The 19,720-nt window shown below is 37.2% G+C and overlaps 1 protein-coding gene and 1 long non-coding RNA gene across 2 annotated transcripts in view; one reads left to right on the forward strand and one right to left on the reverse strand.

Moving 5' to 3' along the window:
• Positions 1-19,720, forward strand: part of LOC134792135 (uncharacterized) — a 688,366-nt gene that overhangs the window by 392,291 nt on the left and 276,355 nt on the right. The window lies entirely within an intron of this gene.
• LOC134792124 (protein amalgam-like) overlaps positions 1-19,720 on the reverse strand; it is a 70,137-nt gene that overhangs the window by 30,982 nt on the left and 19,435 nt on the right. The window contains exon 3 of the mRNA XM_063763332.1: positions 1,504-1,711. Coding sequence (XP_063619402.1) covers positions 1,504-1,711 — 208 coding nt within the window. The remainder of the gene's footprint in view (positions 1-1,503; positions 1,712-19,720) is intronic.

Raw genomic sequence — 19,720 nt, forward strand, 5'->3', positions numbered from 1 at the left:
AACTAAACACTTTGAAATCTAAACTCAGACTCTATTTCAATTGTACATGAGATATTTCACCTCAGGCCAGTTTATTTTCACGTCCGACCTGACATAATTGAGGGAAAATGTATCTTGCATTCTGACCAGTGGGTATAGGCAATTTCAATTAATTCAGTGGTTAGGTATTGGAAGCGGGGCATAACGGTATCCAATCTCTGTGAATGAAAGGCGTTGGACGTGAAGTAGGTATCTTTATTTAGTCAATTACAAATGACTGAATAAATATTTATTCGAGCAGAAAAAATATCAGTCACTACTTCATGTTTCTGATATTTGTTGTTAGATAAAATGGGTGGTTTTGCGCACACGATTATATAAGTTCTGCCGGTAGTCACACGACAATAATGTCAATAATGTGAGACCTAATACAAGACTATTCATGCTATCAATTATTTAGCTAATATCAAGTTGACGTTTGCTTAGTTACTAAATATTTACCTACTCTCGAACAAAGGGTAAATATAAGTAGTTAAATCACCCATAGGACAAAATACTGCCCTTCATATCACCGTTTAGTATCAATCTAGGGTAGATTCTATTCTGTTTCAACATTTTTAGGGTTCCGTACCCAAAGGGTAAAACGGGACCCTATTACTAAGACTTCGCTGTCCGTCCGTCCGTCCGTCCGTCCGTCCGTCTGTCACCAGGCTGTATCTCACGAACCGATAGCTAGACAGTTGAAATTTTCACAGATGATGTATTTCTGTTGCCGCTATAACAACAAATACTAAAAACAGAATAAAATAAAGATTTAAATGGGGCTCCCATACAACAAACGTGATTTTTGACCAAAGTTAAGCAACGTCGGGAGTGGTCAGTATTTGGATGGGTGACCGTTTTTTTTTTGCTTTTTTTTTGTTTTTTTTTTTTTTTTTGCATTATGGTACGGAACCCTTCGTGCGCGAGTCCGACTCGCACTTGCCCGGTTTTTCATGTAGTGCACACTCCTGCTTTTGATTTACGTCGGCCCTGAACTTATGTTCCGATATCTAACCGGTGGATACTTACTGGATAATAACTACATATAAGCTAGCTGCCTCCCCTTGTCCTCAACCACCAAGTTTTAAATAGTTCTCGGGGATTAAAATATATTTAAAAAAACCGGTCAAGTGCGAATCGGACCGTAGGACTCGCGTTCCAAGGGTACATTACTCTATTCTTAACAATGTTTTTTTTATGTGGAACGTAAATGAAATGTCTTTAAAAAACCCGTAGGGGTCGGATCAAAAATTTAAGTCCGACTCACGCTTGACTGCACATTTCTAATAGATTTTCCTATCATCTATAGGTAAAGAACTATTTTAGACCCAGTAGTTTCGGAGATAAAGGGGAGGGGAACGGTCGGACAGACAGACAGACGCACGAGTGATCCTATAAATAAGGGTTCCGTTTTTTCCTTTTGAGGTACGGAACTCTAAAAATACAAATATTCTAGATGAATTAGCATCGTTTCGTGCTGACCGACAACCTGCAGCTGGTGCGTCTGCGTGATCATGGGCTCGGTGTTGACCTGGCACATGTACGCGCCGCCGTCGGCCGGCCGCACGTCGCGCAGCGTCAGCGCCCACGCTTGCGCGGAGCCGCGCGCGACCCCCACGCGGTGGTTCTTGGTTATGACGTGGGGACCGATTGTGAGGATGGTCTGGGTGTCTACGCGCAGCCACGCCACCTGCGGACAAATGATAAGGCAGTTTAAACACATTCTTCTTCTTCCTCGGTCCCTCATTGCTGAGGATCGCGACCCTGTATGCTACGTCTCCACAGTTAAACACCATACGTTCCGTTAAACATAATTAAATAAATGTACCTAGAAGGGGAAAGAAGCAAACAAAGCCTTGTTTCTCAATTCCCGATTCTGATTTCTGAAATTTAATTCAATAAGGAATGAAGACAAGTAAAAAAAATCTCCATTCGCATAATTTCATTGTGTATGTAAGTATATGCACCTATAAGGTGCTAAAAAAGGTGGCTAAAATTAGGTGCGTATAACCGAAATTTCAAGTATAGATAATTGAATATATGCATTTCAACTGGCATTATACACCTAAGTACACAACGTGGTTTTAAAACTGGAAAAGGAAAAATCTTTAGACTTTTATAAAAAAACAACAACGGGGTTGAGCCGAGATTGGAATCCTTTTATATCAAAACGTAGCGCGTAGCCAACTAAATCCAATAGGTAACCATTGAGTTACGTTGGACCGGTGGGTCGAACGAATGCTTTCATTGTAAATTACTCAACCGCCTGAATATTACTTCTTTCCGTAGGAACCTTTTAATTAAAAATGTAAGCTAAATATCATATTTTATGACATGATATTTGAAATATGAAATGTTGAATGTTTGGATGTTTACTACTCAATCATCACGACAAAACGGTAAAACATGTTTGGGTTAAATTTGGTACCTATAGACAGTCTGTATATAAATTTATTAAATTTATCTATACGGGATATGCTTTTTCTTGCATGGGGGTGGCGTAAAATAGTATGAAAAATGCAGCGGGGCAATTTCGACTGCGGGTTAATTTCAAGTAATCGAAATATCTTCCATGTTTTACATTATTAACTAGAGTGCCATATATATCCAGATAGCGAAAAAGACGTGTTGTGTGTGACTCTATAGTTAATAATGTAAAACATGGAAGATATTTCGATTAGTTGAAATTATCCCGCAGCCGTAATTGTCCCGCTGCAACTTTTTCGGATGTGCGAACCGTTCAGCGTATCGACAGAAATTCACTTCCTGGTTTGTTTGGAATATTAAGGACACAGTACAACTTGTAAAAATTCGCCAATTGTGTCGCTGAACGGTTTTGAATCTGGAAGTTTAAAACTTTAGATTATCCATTGCCCCTAACTAGGCTGTACAAGAAACCTGTGTTTCTGTTCGATAAGGGGGTCTACTAGTAAATATTCAATGACATTTCGCGGGCAAGTACTTACCTACATCAGATTAAGAGCGCTATTACATTTCGGCGTTGAGCGAGTTTAGGTATTTTACGCGCTGCGGCAGGCCGTGCGAGCTCAGTATGCCGATCCCTTCTACCACACTCGCACTACAATGATGGATTAAACATTCTTGATCCTTCGCGAAGCATATTGAAATCAACCATAACAACACTAACTGTACTTAACTTTTAAAGTTCTAAAACTGTTATTTGGTAAGTACGAAAATACTAAATGCAGTGCAAATGTACATAGGGGCTGTTCATAAATTACGTCATCTATTTTTGACGATTTTTGACCCCCCCCCACCCCTCAAATCATCCAAAAATCAAGCTTCGGATGAATTTGTTTCCTCCTACGTTATGTTACCATCATCCGATGTCCAGACCCACCCCCACTCCTCCCATTTGAAACGACGTAATTTATGAATAGCCCCATACTCGTACTTATGAAGGTATATTACTCGAAAGAAATTATAGGTACCTACTCGCTTATTTACATGTTTCGTCATTGCATTTGGTACCTATAGGTTGTAAAGTTTGTATCAACGAGGGTTTAAAAACGAACTGGTACTGATGATCTGATGATGATTAAGGTGGTCACGGATACCAATCAACCATGTAGTAACATGATTAGGCTCGTTTGATTCGTCTCAACAAGATCTTTGACACTGAAGATACACAGGGTCTGATGATGGAGCTGGAAGGTGGCCACGGGTACCAGTCTATCATGTAACTAAACAACTTCGTGTTTGGGCTCGTTTGATTCGTCTCAACAAGATCTTTGACACAAGACAGTACTCAGGGTCTCATGATGGAGCTGGAAGATACCATTACCAATCAACCATGCAACTAAACCACATCGTGTTTAGGATCGTTTGATTCGTCTCAACAAGATCTTTGACACTAGGTGATACTCAGAGTCTGATGATGGAGCTGGAAGGTGGTCACCGGTACCAATCAACCATGCAACTAAACCACTTCGTGTTTAGGCTCGTTTTATTCGTTTCAACAAGATCTTTGACACAAGATAGTACTCAGGGTCTGATGTTGGAGCCGGAAGGTGGTCACCGGTACCAATCAACCATACAACTAAACCACTTCGTGTTTAGGCACGTTTTATTCATCTCAACAAGATCTTTGACACAAGGTAGTACTCAGGGTCTGATGATGGAGCGCGAAGGTGGCGACGGGTACCTGTCTATCAGCTCCATCATCAGACCCTGAGTAGTATCTTGTGTCAAACATCTTATTGCGACGTGTAGTTGCATGGTTGATTGGTACCGGTGACCACCTTCCGGATCCATCATCATACCCTCAGTACTACCTTGTGTCAAAGATCTTGTTGCGACAAATCAAACGAGCCCAAACACGAAGTGGTTCAGTTACATGGTAGACTGGTACCCGTGGCCACAGTCCAGCTCCATCATCAGACCCTGAGTACTAACTTGTGTCAAAGATCTTGTTGCGACGAATCGAACGAAGCCAAACACGAAGTGGTTTAGTTGCATGGTTGATTGGTACCGGTTACCACCTTCCGGATCCATCATCAGACCCTCAGTACTACCTTGTGTCAAAGATCTTGTTGCGACAAATCAAACGAGCCCAAACACGAAGTGGTTCAGTTACATGGTAGACTGGTACCCGTGGCCACCTTCCAGCTCCATCATCAGATCCTGAGTACTATCTTGTGTCCAAGGTCTTGTTGAGGCGAATCAAACGAGCCTAAACACGAAGTGGTTTAGTTGCATGGTTGATTAGTACCGGTGACCACCTTCCGGCTCCAACATCAGACCCTGAGTACTATCTTGTGTCAAAGATCTTATAGAAACGAATAAAACGAGCCTAAACACGAAGTGGTTTAGTGGCATGGTTGATTGGTACCGGTGACCACCTGCCGGCTCCATCATCAGACCCTGAGTACTATCTTGTGTCAAAGATCTTGTTGAGACGAATCAAACGAGCCTAAACACGAAGTGGTTTAGTTGCATGGTTGATTGGTACCGGTGACCACCTTCCGGCTCCATCATCAGACCCTGAGTATTATCTTGTGCCAAAGATCTTGTTGAGACGAATCAAACGAGCCCAAACACGAAGTGGTTTAGTTACATGGTTGATTGGTACCGGTGACCACCTTCTGGCTCCATCATCAGACCCTGAGTACTATCTTAAGTCAAAGATCTTGTTGAGATGAATAAAACGAGCCTAAACACGAAGTGGTTTAGTTGCATTGTTGATTGGTACTGGTGACCACCTTCCGGCTCCATCATCAGACCCTGAGTACTATCTTAAGTCAAAGATCTTGTTGAGCCGAATCAAACGAGCCCAAACACGAAGTGGTTTAGTTGCATGGTTGATTGGTACCGGTGACCACCTTCCGGCTCCATCATCAGACCCTGAGTACTATCTTGTGTCAAAGATCTTGTTGAGATGAATAAAACGAGCCTAAACACGAAGTGGTTTAGTTGCATGGTTGATTGGTACCGGTGACCACCTTCCGGCTCCATCATCAGACCCTGAGTACTATCTTGAGTCAAATAAATACATATAGAATGTCAGGTCGTTTCAAATATTTTTAATCCTGTCCGGTAGTTTATTAAACTGTACCATTATAAATTATAATACTATAAAAACAGTGCTAGGATCAAAGTCTCTCGTTGCGGTTTACACGCACACAGTATAGCGTTTTACACGGCGCCCGCCGCACACAATGATAAAAAACCTCGTCGTCGCCGTTGAAAATGTGCGGAGCCGACCGACACACGTCCTGCCTCTACAAGCTCTGCCGCGGCACTGAGCTGGCGCAGCGCGCGTCATCGGTAATATAGAGTAGTTTTCAAAAAATTGCCAAAAAATTATAGTAGAATTTCATAAACACTAATGTATACCAACAGTATAAGCAAACGTTGCAGATTGCTTGAGTATGAAAATGACTTCGATATTAAGTAGATTTTCGTAGGAATTGACACTTGATTCGGAGAGAAAATCGAGTTCGTTTTACTTTGATTTTCTCTTTCTCAAAGGTATGTAGGAAAAATATAGTTTGATATGCCTAAAGTACAGGGTATTAGTAATACAAAATAGCCAGGTTTAGCAGAGTAAAATTCTCAACATTTCCAAATAAGAGCTCGCCATTCAGTGCTTCACGGGGTTTTTCGGAAACGACCATCAGAAAAAAAATCATTACTAATTTAATAAGTCCTTTTTCTAATATTTACAACGATATTTATAAAGATAAGAAGACGCTTTTACTGGAACAAGTACTCATTGTTTCTAATAATGAGCGCAAAGTCCTGAATTTCGTCGACTAGTATCATCAATTTTGCATTATTTCGACTTTTCTTGTAAGAGCGCTCTTAATAGAGATGATTTCCGAGAAACTCAACGGTACAAGCATCATAGTGTATGATCCCACGACATCCGTTTTGGAAGCTACGTGGCTGGTGATTATCACACTGTCGATGTCGTCGCGGCCGGAATCTGTATCATTGTGAACTACCCTTCTACGGTTAATCTACTGTGTACTGTGTCTAAGATCGTCTCTGCGCTTGTAAATATTTTCCGTCATGTGCTCGATTTTCGAATAAGTACTGAAATGAAATAAAACCCAGAAAATTATACAAAAGGTTTTCTTTCCTTAAAATTTGACAGAAAATCACATAGCGATATTTACAAGCGCAACGACGCTATGCTATCAAAAGCAAAGTTAACACGTTTGTACGTTTGATTCCGTTGAAATATTGCGAAAAATGCGTAGGTATATGGTTTTGACAACAATTGTACATAAACGAAGCATAAAGGTTGACCTAGACCGGGCCGGGGCTGGGCCGGAGCTTCCAGCCCTTCGTTTTCAGCATCAGCACCACGTGATCACCGATCAGCCGTCATAGAAAATGACATGTCGGACGCCTCGGCCCGAGTACGGCCCGGTCTAGCGTGAGTCATCCTTAAGATATTACAGTTCACATAAGTGTAATTTAAGATCAAAGGCGTTTTAAAAGTTGCCATAAACCATTATTATCAAAGCGTGTAGAACATTTATTAATGAGCAGATTGTAGCCGTGTCCAACTTTTAGATGAGCCAAAGTTTCTTTAAGTCTTGGCTCGTTTCCATTATTGTTAAATACCTCTACAATACATTTGATCACTGGCATACATCCTACATTTTCGAGCAATAATGGAACGCTAAATAAATAGTGATAACATTGTATATGTATTGTATTAGCAACATTATCCTGTTATTATTATATGAACCCTTGAGAATATTTTCGTATTTAGATAAACCTACATAAAATATGGAGATTCGTCGACTTTCCTTCGTTTATTGCTGGCCAAAAATGAACTACGGAAGATATGTTTATAATATCTACCATAATTTTGATACACAATTTTTAAAATTTTGAAACAATAGTACCTAGTTATGAAATGAAGGGTTGTGGAAACTATGTCTATGCTGGGTGTCTTACACCCAGTAACCCCTAAAGCTAAATAGCCCCTAAAGCTATAAAGCCCTGTTGCACCCTGTAAACCGGATTATTCACAGAGTAGCAGGAATATGCAGACAGCGTATGTTGCAAATTAACTACACGCCAGCGCCAATCATGGTCTGAATTGTCACTGTTATGCAACCGGACACTCCCGGAGTAGTATTCGGTTTTTTAAATTTGTTATGGTTTTGATATTGATTGATATGATAGGTCGCGCAGAGTCGCGCCTAATACCGCCGCGCCGCAGAAATAATTTTTAGCTTGTAAGATTTTTACTATTGTATGTATGTTAGTTTCTAAGGTATGTATCTATGGGCCTTATGTTGCCTGATAATAAATGATATTTAATTTAATTTTAATGGTGCGCGCGAAATCGCTGTAACTGGTTGGTGCGAGCTAGCAATATCTAAACTTTCACAAATTTCAAATCTAAATGCCGCTTACATAGTTACTAATGTTATTGTCAAATTGTAAAATGTATCATACGGCTCGATTCGGAAAATGAATTAGATTTCTACTAGACTTCAACAAGTTACGATAAGGATAATTTAAAGATATTTGTAAGATAGATACTTATGTCAAATTTGACGTTTCCGCGATTCTGGAGGTCCTCTTGAACGATTTCGACAAGTTATGACTTAGATATCCAAGTCACGTTGTAACAGACTGACATCGTACGTTCATTTATTTACTCTCTCGGAAATTACTGAATCTGTTAGGATTGAATTTCCCGCGTTATATTGGCACTGTTAATGCGACAGTGAACTCGGAGCGCCATCTGGCTTTAAATCTGTAAACTTGTAGGTAGCTTTGTTTTGATTCACGGTTTACTACCCTGCGAGATTATAATATTATTATAATTTTTAATGTTTAAATAAAAAAAATAATAATAATATTCATTTACTTTAAAGCAATATTTATTGTTTAATTAATTGAATATTACCACTACTACATTGTGCTTTTTAATTTATCCATGTTATCCTTAGAGATGCCATCTGTTGTAAGGTAGATGAATCAAAATACGCGGGAATGAAGTAGACTAATCATATGCAAGGATAGTAAATGTTAACCAATCAAAACTTGGGATTTTGGTTCGACCTATGAGGAACTTGCATTAACATGGCGGTTTAGGGGTTCTCATAGAACCCGCGAGCGAGGTTATTTAAGGAATCGAAAAGAGGAATCGAGGCTTTTTCCGTCAGCAGAGCGTCGAGTCAATAAGGAGTCCTGTGAGTGTTAGTTTGTAAGGAAAACCATGTGTTAAGCTTGTTTGCAGATATGAGGATTAGCTGCTGTCTTCACGAGTTCAAGATTTGGACAAGAGCCAGCAACCTCCAATGGGCGAGACGCCGCTGACAGCACCTGGTACCATGGTTGAGCCATGGGCGTGAAGACCGGGCGTGTGGTCACCGCGGGGAAGCTATCAAAAGCACTGCATCTCGCAATCATCGAGCGAAGCTTCACCTGGACCGTGGGCGTGTAGAATTACACGAATCCATCACGTGTCGGCTGCCAATCAACTACTTGTCACGGTACGTTAATTCATTTAAACTTAATTATTTGCATGTCATTTTATATCTTGAGGAAACCTACATACATGTTGCATTCGTCCATAGGTTGCATTGATGGCATACTATCCGTAGGATTTTAGGTTTGTTTGATACTGGCGAGTTAAAAATAGAATCATTATTTTTATATTATCGTCGTGTGAATAGCGGGTAGTTTGCATAGATCGCGTTAGATTATACCCTCCATTGTGCGACAAAAGTACAATTTTATTCATGGTTAATGTAAGTCCGATCCTCGTACGTTAGTGTATTTTAATACGTATAACAGACTGGATTGCAGTGTAGTCTATTCAATTATATTTGTGCAGTGAATACCTTAATCATATATGTGCTGGGGTGATTATATTAATTCAAATTGAAGTTCGTGTAGTGAACGAGCGTTCTTAAGGTTATGGATTAACCGACTACGAAGGGAATAGGAACGATAATGCGTTAGTTATCATCTATGAGTGTATGTAAGTGTATTTTATGTAAGATCGTACTCCCATCTTAGATGCTTGCAAGGTGCTTGCAATCCTTCAGGTGTTGAGGTTAATTCGTCTGCACATTTGCTTTCTATATCATTACCATACTTAAATTGTATTCAATTTCCAAATACCGCATTATAAATAGATTGTTCAGTAGTTACCCTTAATCGAATTATCTATTACTATCAACAGAGAATTAGAGGAGTGTGTATGTATGTATTTTCCCCGTTTTATTTAAATGGTAATGTAGAACGCGTCTTGATTTAGATATAAATGAAATAGGTAGATGTGTTCAATTAAGTTGAGTTAGTGTTGCATTCTACGACTGTATTTTTATCGTTTACTGTAAGTAGTTAATTACTTTAGGTATCCATATCGGTCATAAACTTCGATGAATAGTATTGGGCGTAATATTAACGAACGTTGTAGATTAAATTATGACATGTTTTAACATTATAATTATACTTAAATATTTATTCTTGGTTCGATAGTAAAATACTAATATTTTGTAGCAATAAATTATAAATTATTTTCAGTATTAGAGATCCATTAACCTTCATTAATTTAATGATATAGAATATATCAGCAATTCTAATTAAACTTTACAATTTATAATTTTCATAATTGAAATAATTGTCCCTATACATGCTTAGATGTCTTTGTCCATATAAATCATTAGCTCTGTAGGGCATGAGCGGCATGTTTAGTTACATTAAAATTAGGTACCTATTTAAACCAATTACTTAATACTTTATTAAACACTATTTTATTTCTCAATTTCCGGTTCACGAGCGGGTGCGGCAGCGAGCTTTGTTCCATCAGCGGCTTCGGTGTGTCTGTCTCGGAGCATCCTCGTCGGAGCCTGATCAAAGCCACTACTACGGGCGCCAGATGCAAGTCCTACCTTCTACATGAAGAAGCGACCGGCAGCGCTATGGCACATCTGAACCTTCACTCTACTCATTGGATTCGGTGCAGTAGTCGCCTGCGAGGGACGAGACTTCTCATCACGACGTGAGAGCATCGAAGCCCCGCCAAGCAGATCTTAATACCTAAACGGTGACGTAGATCATTACCAATTATGTTAGGTGTACTACAACGGTTAAATAGTATTATTGATTTATTACGGTGTTTATCTGTAGGTAGGATTATGTAGGATATTAGTCATATAGGTACGTTTATATTATTGCGGATTACATACATGAACCTTCGTAGGTACGTTTATATTATTACGGATTCTGGTTTAAAATGTAGGTACGGATTATATTTATTTACGATTTAGAAATCTAGTCTATGATTCTTATGACTATTTGAGAAGATTTATCTGAAAGTAAATGACTCCTTGACGATGTGAGATTTCTAGGAGTTCCGGTAATGCCATCTGTGTGATAATTGATATCTATTTAATGATCGTGATTAAATATTCATATTTTAATGCAAGTATTCACTAGGTCATACAAATGTATGACTTTGAGTTAATCATATACATACATGTAGCTGTCTCCTACGATCTGGTTCAGTTTTAGCTGATTGCGAATCATTATATCAATTGTAGAGCATTATAATTACATTCCTAATGCGTATCATTTATCTTCTACTATTGATAATATTTGCTAAACAGATTGGTATATTTCTTATGGTCTTACATATTATACTTGAGCTACGAGTCCGTGTGATTCGCAAACAGCTATACCTATGCAAAGTTCAAGAGTCATGAAATGCTATTGTGGGTGTATATTTTGATTATTTGGTATATAGTTTGACCTATATCTAGCCAATATTTTATACTTGCCCCAAATTCATTTGTCATATTGAATCGTCATTTGACTAGTGTGGTTAATACCTACTACCATTTTGGATTACGCCAAGTGAAAGTATATTATATTTATTTACTAACTAATTGTAGTTGTTGAAACTTGTCACATAAGTGGCTGCTTTAACAATGAGGTACTTAGTTATATCTGGAATTGACGTCACATTTGATTTTTCCAGTTATGACAAAAGGTTTCAGTATTACCCAAGTTCATTTATTTAAGATATCGCTAAGCAATGGTTTTATACCAGGTTGATGAAATACGTCCATGTGTTTTATTATAGGGCCTGTCCTTGTTTCTATGAAGGGTGTCCCGTCTTTGGTCACACCCACTGAAAGTGATCTTTGAAAAGGGCTTGCTTCAGTGGTGTAGCACGGTCAGTGGAGCTTGCTAAGTCTATTGATTGTATTAATCTTATGATTCATGCAATACGTTTACTAACCTCCCCTCACTTGAGGGCCGTGTATCCCGGAGTGCCAAATGGCTGCTTATCGAAATCTGTTTGGATGCGTGTAAATGACGTATATATATCCTTTTAGATTTTTATAAGACGTTTATTAACCTCCCGTGGCGAGAAGTCTGTATTGGTCGTTTGCTGGTGCAAGCCATTAAAGACTCTCTATACCATATATAGGACGAGGTGGTTTTGTAACAGAGTCAACGTTGATACAGATTATTGGCGGGGCGCTAAACCCTTTGCCTTTTCATAGAAATCTGAATCATTATTGGGTCTTACTTAGGTAATGCTCAGTAATGAGGACAACTTAGATATAAGTGTGTTTATTTAGTATGATTCAACCTGGTTTTGAACCTGTAATGCGAATGCTTAGCCTTTTATTGTATATTGGGTAAAGGTAACCAATCCTAATTCCACTGGCTTCTATTCTACTTTTAGTAGATCTATTATACGTTCGAGTAGGATTAAAATAAAATAATAAAATGACTGGTCTCATGATATTAGGGGCGACTCTTATATCATTGCTGTGTTTATGGTCTCTCTTGGGCACTATTTGTCTACTAATTAATCACTAGGGTCTATATCTCCGTATCTGCTTGTTAATCTGATCCATCTGTGTGAAATACCCCAATACGCAAATATATTGGTTGCATTGCATGAGTGGTTGGTTGATAGGGTTTTACCAGAAGGTAGTACAGTCAAATACACGTCTAACGCATAAGTTGCATAATATGACGAAACCAATTTGGTTAGCATGTTCGATATTATTTACCCAAGGACAGCATTTTATGCCGGTCACTAGGTGACTTCCTAATTGGGTTAGTTGTTAGGGGCCCAAGGGACAGTATTTTATACCGGTCACTAGTTGACTTCCCACGGGATGGTTAGGGACCACCAAAAGGGTTGAGTATTTGAATGTACGTCTACGTGACTATTGCCTATCTGGTATTGCGTGGAGTGAATCACATTGGGACTCTGTCTGACATAGTTGCCTATAGTAGCGACGTATGCACAGTAATTTTGTAAGGCACACAAAGTGGCCTTATGGTTGATTGCAATCAGTTATTTTATTTTACAATGCTATTTTATTACAGATAAAATCGTATGACGCCAGACCCCTCCTTTGTCCATTTCTAAACTTATTCACAACACATAAGCTAATTTATTATTAAGTATTACCTATAGGTATATATATTCTATATTTAAAATATCTTGACTGGAATCCCTTTGAACCTTTAATCTGCTTTCATAGTTTCAGACACCCCCCTTTTATTCTAATTTATGATTATTTTGAATTTAATAAAACCGACAATAGCATTTTATAGGAAGAAGGTAGGTTTTATAATATTTGTGGTTTTAATAAATAATACTTATTCAATTATTTCGATAGGATTTTATGAATTCTACCATCCTCTAGGAGCGTTACCAGTTATTTCTAGTTCTTGAGGTTTAATTTATTAGGTAATACTTGAGTTTTTATTTATTAGGTAATATTCAGGATCCTTAGGATATATTTTAATTTTGTCTTATTTTAGGAGCGTTTTCTGTTAAATCTCTTATTTTAGGTTGTTAGTTACATATTAGGAAATATTTAGAATATGTATTGTGCTTGTTGGAACATATTACTGACTTTGTTCTGTTGTAACATGTCTCACACCTCAGAGAGCTTTGGTTATTACTTGTCATAACGTTGGTCTGTAATTCCCAATTAGATGATCCTGCCGTACCTTGCTTATATATTTACATAAGGTTTTATTTCCCACTGTGACATATTTTATTATGTTTGTGTACAGGTTAAACTTGGGCAGTCAGGTTTTTGTCCCGTCTTGTTTTCCTGACTTAGGTATTTGGCCCTAGCAATCAAGGCGGTATATCCTAATGTGTCCTAATCAGACTTCATTGGATATAGAGCTTATAAATTATTGAATTAATTTAGCTTACATACTTAATCGATTCGAATGCAATAAATCAAATTCATTAGCATTCAATACCTTGTTTATTTTATATTTCATTCCCTCTAGCTTAGACCCTTATTTACTTAGTATTATTCTCCAAAAGTTTCAATAATAGAAAAGGTTGAGGAAAGTTTCAGTATTTCAGGTTATAAAGCTTCTATAGTAGAGCTTAGGCTGGGGAAGACATTACAACATCTAGTCGATATCTAATGTAGATCTAGTTGATCTCTAAATCGTCTCAAGATCTTGTGATTATCTCGAAATCCGAATAGGCCTGATAGTCCCCTGGCGACGTAGTATCAAAAAACTCAACAATCGTAGTTGTCACTAACGAAGAGGTTACGTTGAGTTGGTTAAACTTGTTTTATTTGTTTATTTCTTTAACCTTTACTGTACAAAATAAAATACAATCGTCCAAAAGGCGGACTTAATGCTATAAGGCATTCTCTACCAGTCAACCTCCGGTTTTAGTTCACTCTATCATTCACAGTGAGTTAACTACAAAGTGCTTTAAGATAGGTAATTTAAAGTTTTAACTTACTTACCTTCGAATGGGACTATTTAAATCCCCTGAAAAGTACTTTATTTAACAAAAAAAAATAAGTACCTACAGTAAGTACCTAAATCATTCCTAATGGCGTGATATTAGGTCCGTATGTACGCAATTTCAGTTCGTTCCGACTCTGACTAAACATTTTCATAATAAAACCGGAGTTAAAAATCGCAATTATGTTTGAATAGACATGAAATTGGAATAATTGGAGCAATGAAAGATCGAACAACCTTTTACTTTTTGAGTGTGCCCTTTCAAAAGTTTTAATTTGTGGTCTACATCAATTACTGGCTTTTCTATAACTCTCAATCATTCATGAGGTTAGGAGTATTTCGAGAGAGTTTGTTCAGTCCTTGCTAAGGTAAAAAACGGTAAATTTCTCATACAAAAGGCGTACTTGATGTCTTAAATCCATTAATTATCAGTCAACCATAAGGTAAGTAGGTACGACAGAAAAATAACGGGCGGGTAAAGTAAGCTTCATAGGATAGATTATTAATTCCATGGCATTTGCTAGGTACTTAATTAACTAAAAATAATGAAGTCAAAAATAGTAAAAGTTTGTAGTAGAGTGCAGAATTTCTTGGAATATTGATTGCTTCAAAGTTAAATATTATGCCGTAAGTATACCTATTCAATATATCCTGCTGGTACGCTGTGTGTGAAAAATTTGGTTTGCATGTACTTAAGTACTTTAGTACCTATTTAATTAAAGATTACTGAGAATCATAATAGCTCCATAAATATTTTAATAAATATTATAACCACCGTGTGGCTTTTTTACCCAGTAGCGAAGGTAGATCTCCGGGACTTCCAAGAGCTCGTCACTGTCCCAGTCATCTTTAAAATCACGACATTAGCAGTAAGAGGTGACAACAGTGGGTCTAGTATAGCATTTCAAGCGCTGGGACGTGTAGGGGACCATTGGGCGGTCGGGAGGCTCGGGCACCCCATTGTAAATCGTCTTGATACCCACCTTCTTCTTCTTTATATTTAAGAGCTGTGCTCTTGTCGGTGGAGCAATCTCCAACTCGTCCGGTCCTCTGCCAACTCCTTAACCTTCTGGTATGACACGACCTGAACCTTTTCTTTTATTTGGTTGAAATAATTTATTCTCGGTCTTCCTCTTCCTCTCTTTCCCTCTATTTTTCCTTCTGTGATGTTCTTTAGGAACATGTCGTGTCGTAGCAGATGTCCAATTAGTACTCCTCTTCTATTTTCTATTGTCGCTATTATATTTCTTTTCTCGTTAATCCTATCTAGAACCCTATCATTTGATATTTTTTCCGTCCAACTAATCCCTTCCATTCTCCGCCAACACCACATTTCGAAGCTTTCTAATCTTTCTCTCTCTCTTTGTGTCAGTGTCCACGTTTCGCAGGCGTATAAGGCGATGCTCCAGATGTAAGATTTAATAAAATGTTTTTTAGTGTTAGTAGACATTTTTGATTTGAAAATATGTTTTTTATTGTTGAAGGCTTGTTTGGCTATTGCGATTCGAGTAATGATATCTTGACTACATCTTGATTTATTATTAATGATACTCCCGAGATATTTAAAGCTATCGACTTGTTCCAAAATAGTATCATTTAGTTTAATTGGTCTGTGTCTCGTATATAATTTTGATGCTGTTACCCACCTTACCTGTCGTGATTGTTTCACCGGATGGTCTCGTCGGAAGATCAGCGCTGGAGATAGCCAGCAACATGCTGAGGTGAGACCATTTCGTGGCACTTTCTCCTTGTGTGTTTGTGTTTGTGCTCACGAATAAAAATATCTATTCTATTCTATTCTATTCAATGCTCCCCTACTTGATGGTTAATTCGAGGTTAATTCAAGTTTAATTCGACTGACAAATATATAACATCGGACACCATTTACTAGAATGCATGGGAGGTTGAAATTTGACCCACCGGATACTATATCTATCTACTATCTAAGTGCACCTTTGTAGAGCTTGATGGCTGGTCGGTAATGGCCGCAATTTTGGCTTCAAAGACCTAATTACAGCCAATTTTGAGGGTCATGACTCTCGATACGTGATATCAATGGTGTGAGCGATTAGCTTTGACCACACACATATAACTGAATAGACCTCGCATTCGAGGTCATACAAATTAAACTATAGTCCACTATGAACCCATGGTATGTTTTTTTTAAATAGATGAAATCTTTAGAATTTCTTTAGAAATAACTTTAGATAAAAGAAATAAAGCTTTCTTAAAACTTTTTTGTCAAAATAACCGTGTTCAGTTCGCAAATTGATACAAACTCGAGCAGCCAGGCTAATGAGAAAATACCTGAAAAATAAGTAACACAAATCAAAATGCTTTCTCCGTTCTGTTTATGTCGGAAAAATTAAATTCTGTTCAAACATTTATAGGTAGGAAAATGTAGGTATTATTTCCAATTTTTGAGAATTCATTGACAGTATCAGTATATTTAGGTAAAAGTAGTTATGAGTAGTATAAGTACGTCTGCTCAGCGAAATTTGGGCTTATTTAGGTCTGGAGGAAGATGAGAGACTAGGCTCTGAGCTACTAGTATATGTCTGTGACTTTGAAGTTTACGTATAGGTACGTAATCACAATTAGGTCAGACCGGGGATTTGAATCAATTACTGACAAAGGGCGCCGACTTGTTCCGTACAAATTGCTTCCATCTGGATGCGCAGTTCCATAGGTACTTTACGGGGGCGATTCGTATTTTGTGGAACTCGAGCCTAACGCGTTAACCGAATTTTCGATATCTGCCTCTCTGTCACTCTTGCATATTCGAGCGATAGAGAGGCGAATAGACAAACGAACTAGTGACTCGCGATAGGCCCTGTGTGTAGGTCACAATCACAAGTTATTAATTTCGTGGCAAATTGACTGTGCTTTGAAAATTGCTTAGTGAAATTGGGTAGAAAACTAAAAATGACTAACTAGTGTAGTAAATAGGTAAAGGTAGTGGACCCCGCAGTAATTCCTCAGCCTGAAAAAACTTCACAGTATGATACAGTATCAATAAATAAAAAGTATTGTATACATTTCCAAAGAATAATAATAATAGAATTAAAGTAAATACCTAAAGTCTGAAATCGTTAATATTTTTTTACGGAAAAATGCTCCGTTCAAACCTTCTTCACCGGACATATTCATGTAACGTATTGCAACAATATATGAAATATCAAAAAAATATCCCAGCAGAAATACCAATATTAATAAAATATAATTTTTTGGCGTGTCTTGGACCGGAAAATTGCTCCGTGTAATTTTTTCACTGGAATGCCATTTTATTGCAGTTTTATACCTACAAAATGAAAACCTAAAAAATTACCATGTGTACTATTTTCAGAAATTGCCTTTTTACTCGCTGTGGAAAATTTCTCTATCCATTTTATTTACTGAATTAAGTTCAAAGTTGTCTTTCTATTCAACTATAAAAACATCCAAAAAATAACGAGCATATTAAAAACTAAACATATCGGGAGCAGTGTGTAGGGAGCAGGGTGTACAAGGTATGATATTTCTTTTGGATATTTTGGATTTAAGTGTATACGTGACTACTTAGTACATATTTAAAAAGAAATCAGGCTGAGAAATTTTCCACTCTCAGTTTTTAATAGTTCTAAAATACATAAATTTGGGTATCATTTTTTTTTTATTTTCTTACCCACTACGCCAAATTATATTCTAAGATCATATAAGAAGAAAAAAATGACAGAGCAATTTTCCGATGAAAATGAGCGACAAAAAAAGGAATTATCATAAAAAAATATTCTCATGTTTGACAAAAGTTTTAGATTTTTTTCTAATATTACATACTGATACAAATAACTTATTTGGTAAAATAATTTTGGACGAAGGAATTACTCAGTTCAATATATAAACAGATTTGTATTTTTACTTATAAATACCTAACTTAGGAGTGTTTGTTTTTTTTTGGATATTTATATGTTAGTTTCGGCTCATACTATACAATAACCAAGCAAAATTTCATCGACTGAGAAATTAATGCATGGGTCTCCATACAACAACTTGCTTCATTTACTACACTAAACGGCGCGATTCGGGAAATGAATCAGAGATTCACTAGATATGAAATAGTAAAGATATGTGACGATCCACGAAAAAATGTACCTAATGGCGGCTGGCGCTTACGTCGCATAGCGCCGCAAATGCCGCAATAATATTATTGCGGCGCCATAAGGTACCTTTGCCGTGGAACGTCACATATCTTTACTATTTCATTTCTAGTGAATCTCTAATTCATTAAATGAATTAAAGATTCACTAGATATAAATGTTCCCGAATCGCGCGCCGAATAAGTGTGTTTGGTGTTATTGATTTCTTTTTTTGGTGTCATCCAGTACGTACCTATTAGGAAAAATTTTATCCAGCATACAGTACCTACATAAGTTAACGGAGTGAATTTACGGGTCCGTTTGCATGTATTATATGAAATTTTCCTGTATTAATTAACGGCAAATTACTCTTGCACTGGGATTCTCATATTTATTTTTTAATATATACAATAATAATGCACTAGAAAATTATATAGCCGAGCCATATTTAAGCTTCCAATATTTTCTTGAATTCAAAATAATAATAAAACACCAATCTGCATACTTATGCAGAAATATAATATCAGGAATACGATATGTTGATCTTTTCCATATCTCATATCAATCTGAATAAGAAACGCGGAAGATTTAATTCAAACTCAAATCTATGCCGATTAAGCAATATAAAAGAATAATCACACATTGCCTTTGACATATAAGGGATTAATTAATCACAAATATCCGAGAATCAAAGAAAAATTAATATATTTCTTGTAAAGACCACTGAAGCAAAAAAAATCGTCTCATGAACCCTAATTAGAACGTGACTTTATACGCTGTAAGATAAAACACTATGCACACTAAGAGGCTTTTTGAACGTGGCTAGACATAATTAATCTCGTTCTATGTGACGTCCCACGGGTAAAGGTACCTTATGGCGGTTGGCGCTTACGCTATTAGTACCTTTTGCCGTGGAACGTCACCTATGATTACATAATGTAAACCTATGTTCTGTAAGATTTTTACGCGGTGTGAGGCTTTTGTAAAATTATAAATATATTATAGTGAGTTAAGACCTTATAACGTCTTACATATTTACTTTAATCGACATCTTGGTAGAATGTACCTAAGTGTTGAAAGCTATTATATGTATAATATAGAATGTTATTCTACCAAGTACCTTTGCTTTGTTGAAACCCTAAATTAATATACATCTCGTTAATGTCATGATTTTAGAATAAACTATGTACATACCTATGTAACTAGTACCTAATCATTATGTTTCATTTATGACTTTTATTAAATAATATACCTAGTGTGTTAACGCGATGATCTACTTATTACTATGTATCTACGGTACTGATGTGCCGGAGGAAACTTTC

The sequence above is a fragment of the Cydia splendana genome, chromosome 7 (assembly GCF_910591565.1).
Source record: "Cydia splendana chromosome 7, ilCydSple1.2, whole genome shotgun sequence".
Taxonomy (NCBI): domain Eukaryota; kingdom Metazoa; phylum Arthropoda; class Insecta; order Lepidoptera; family Tortricidae; genus Cydia; species Cydia splendana.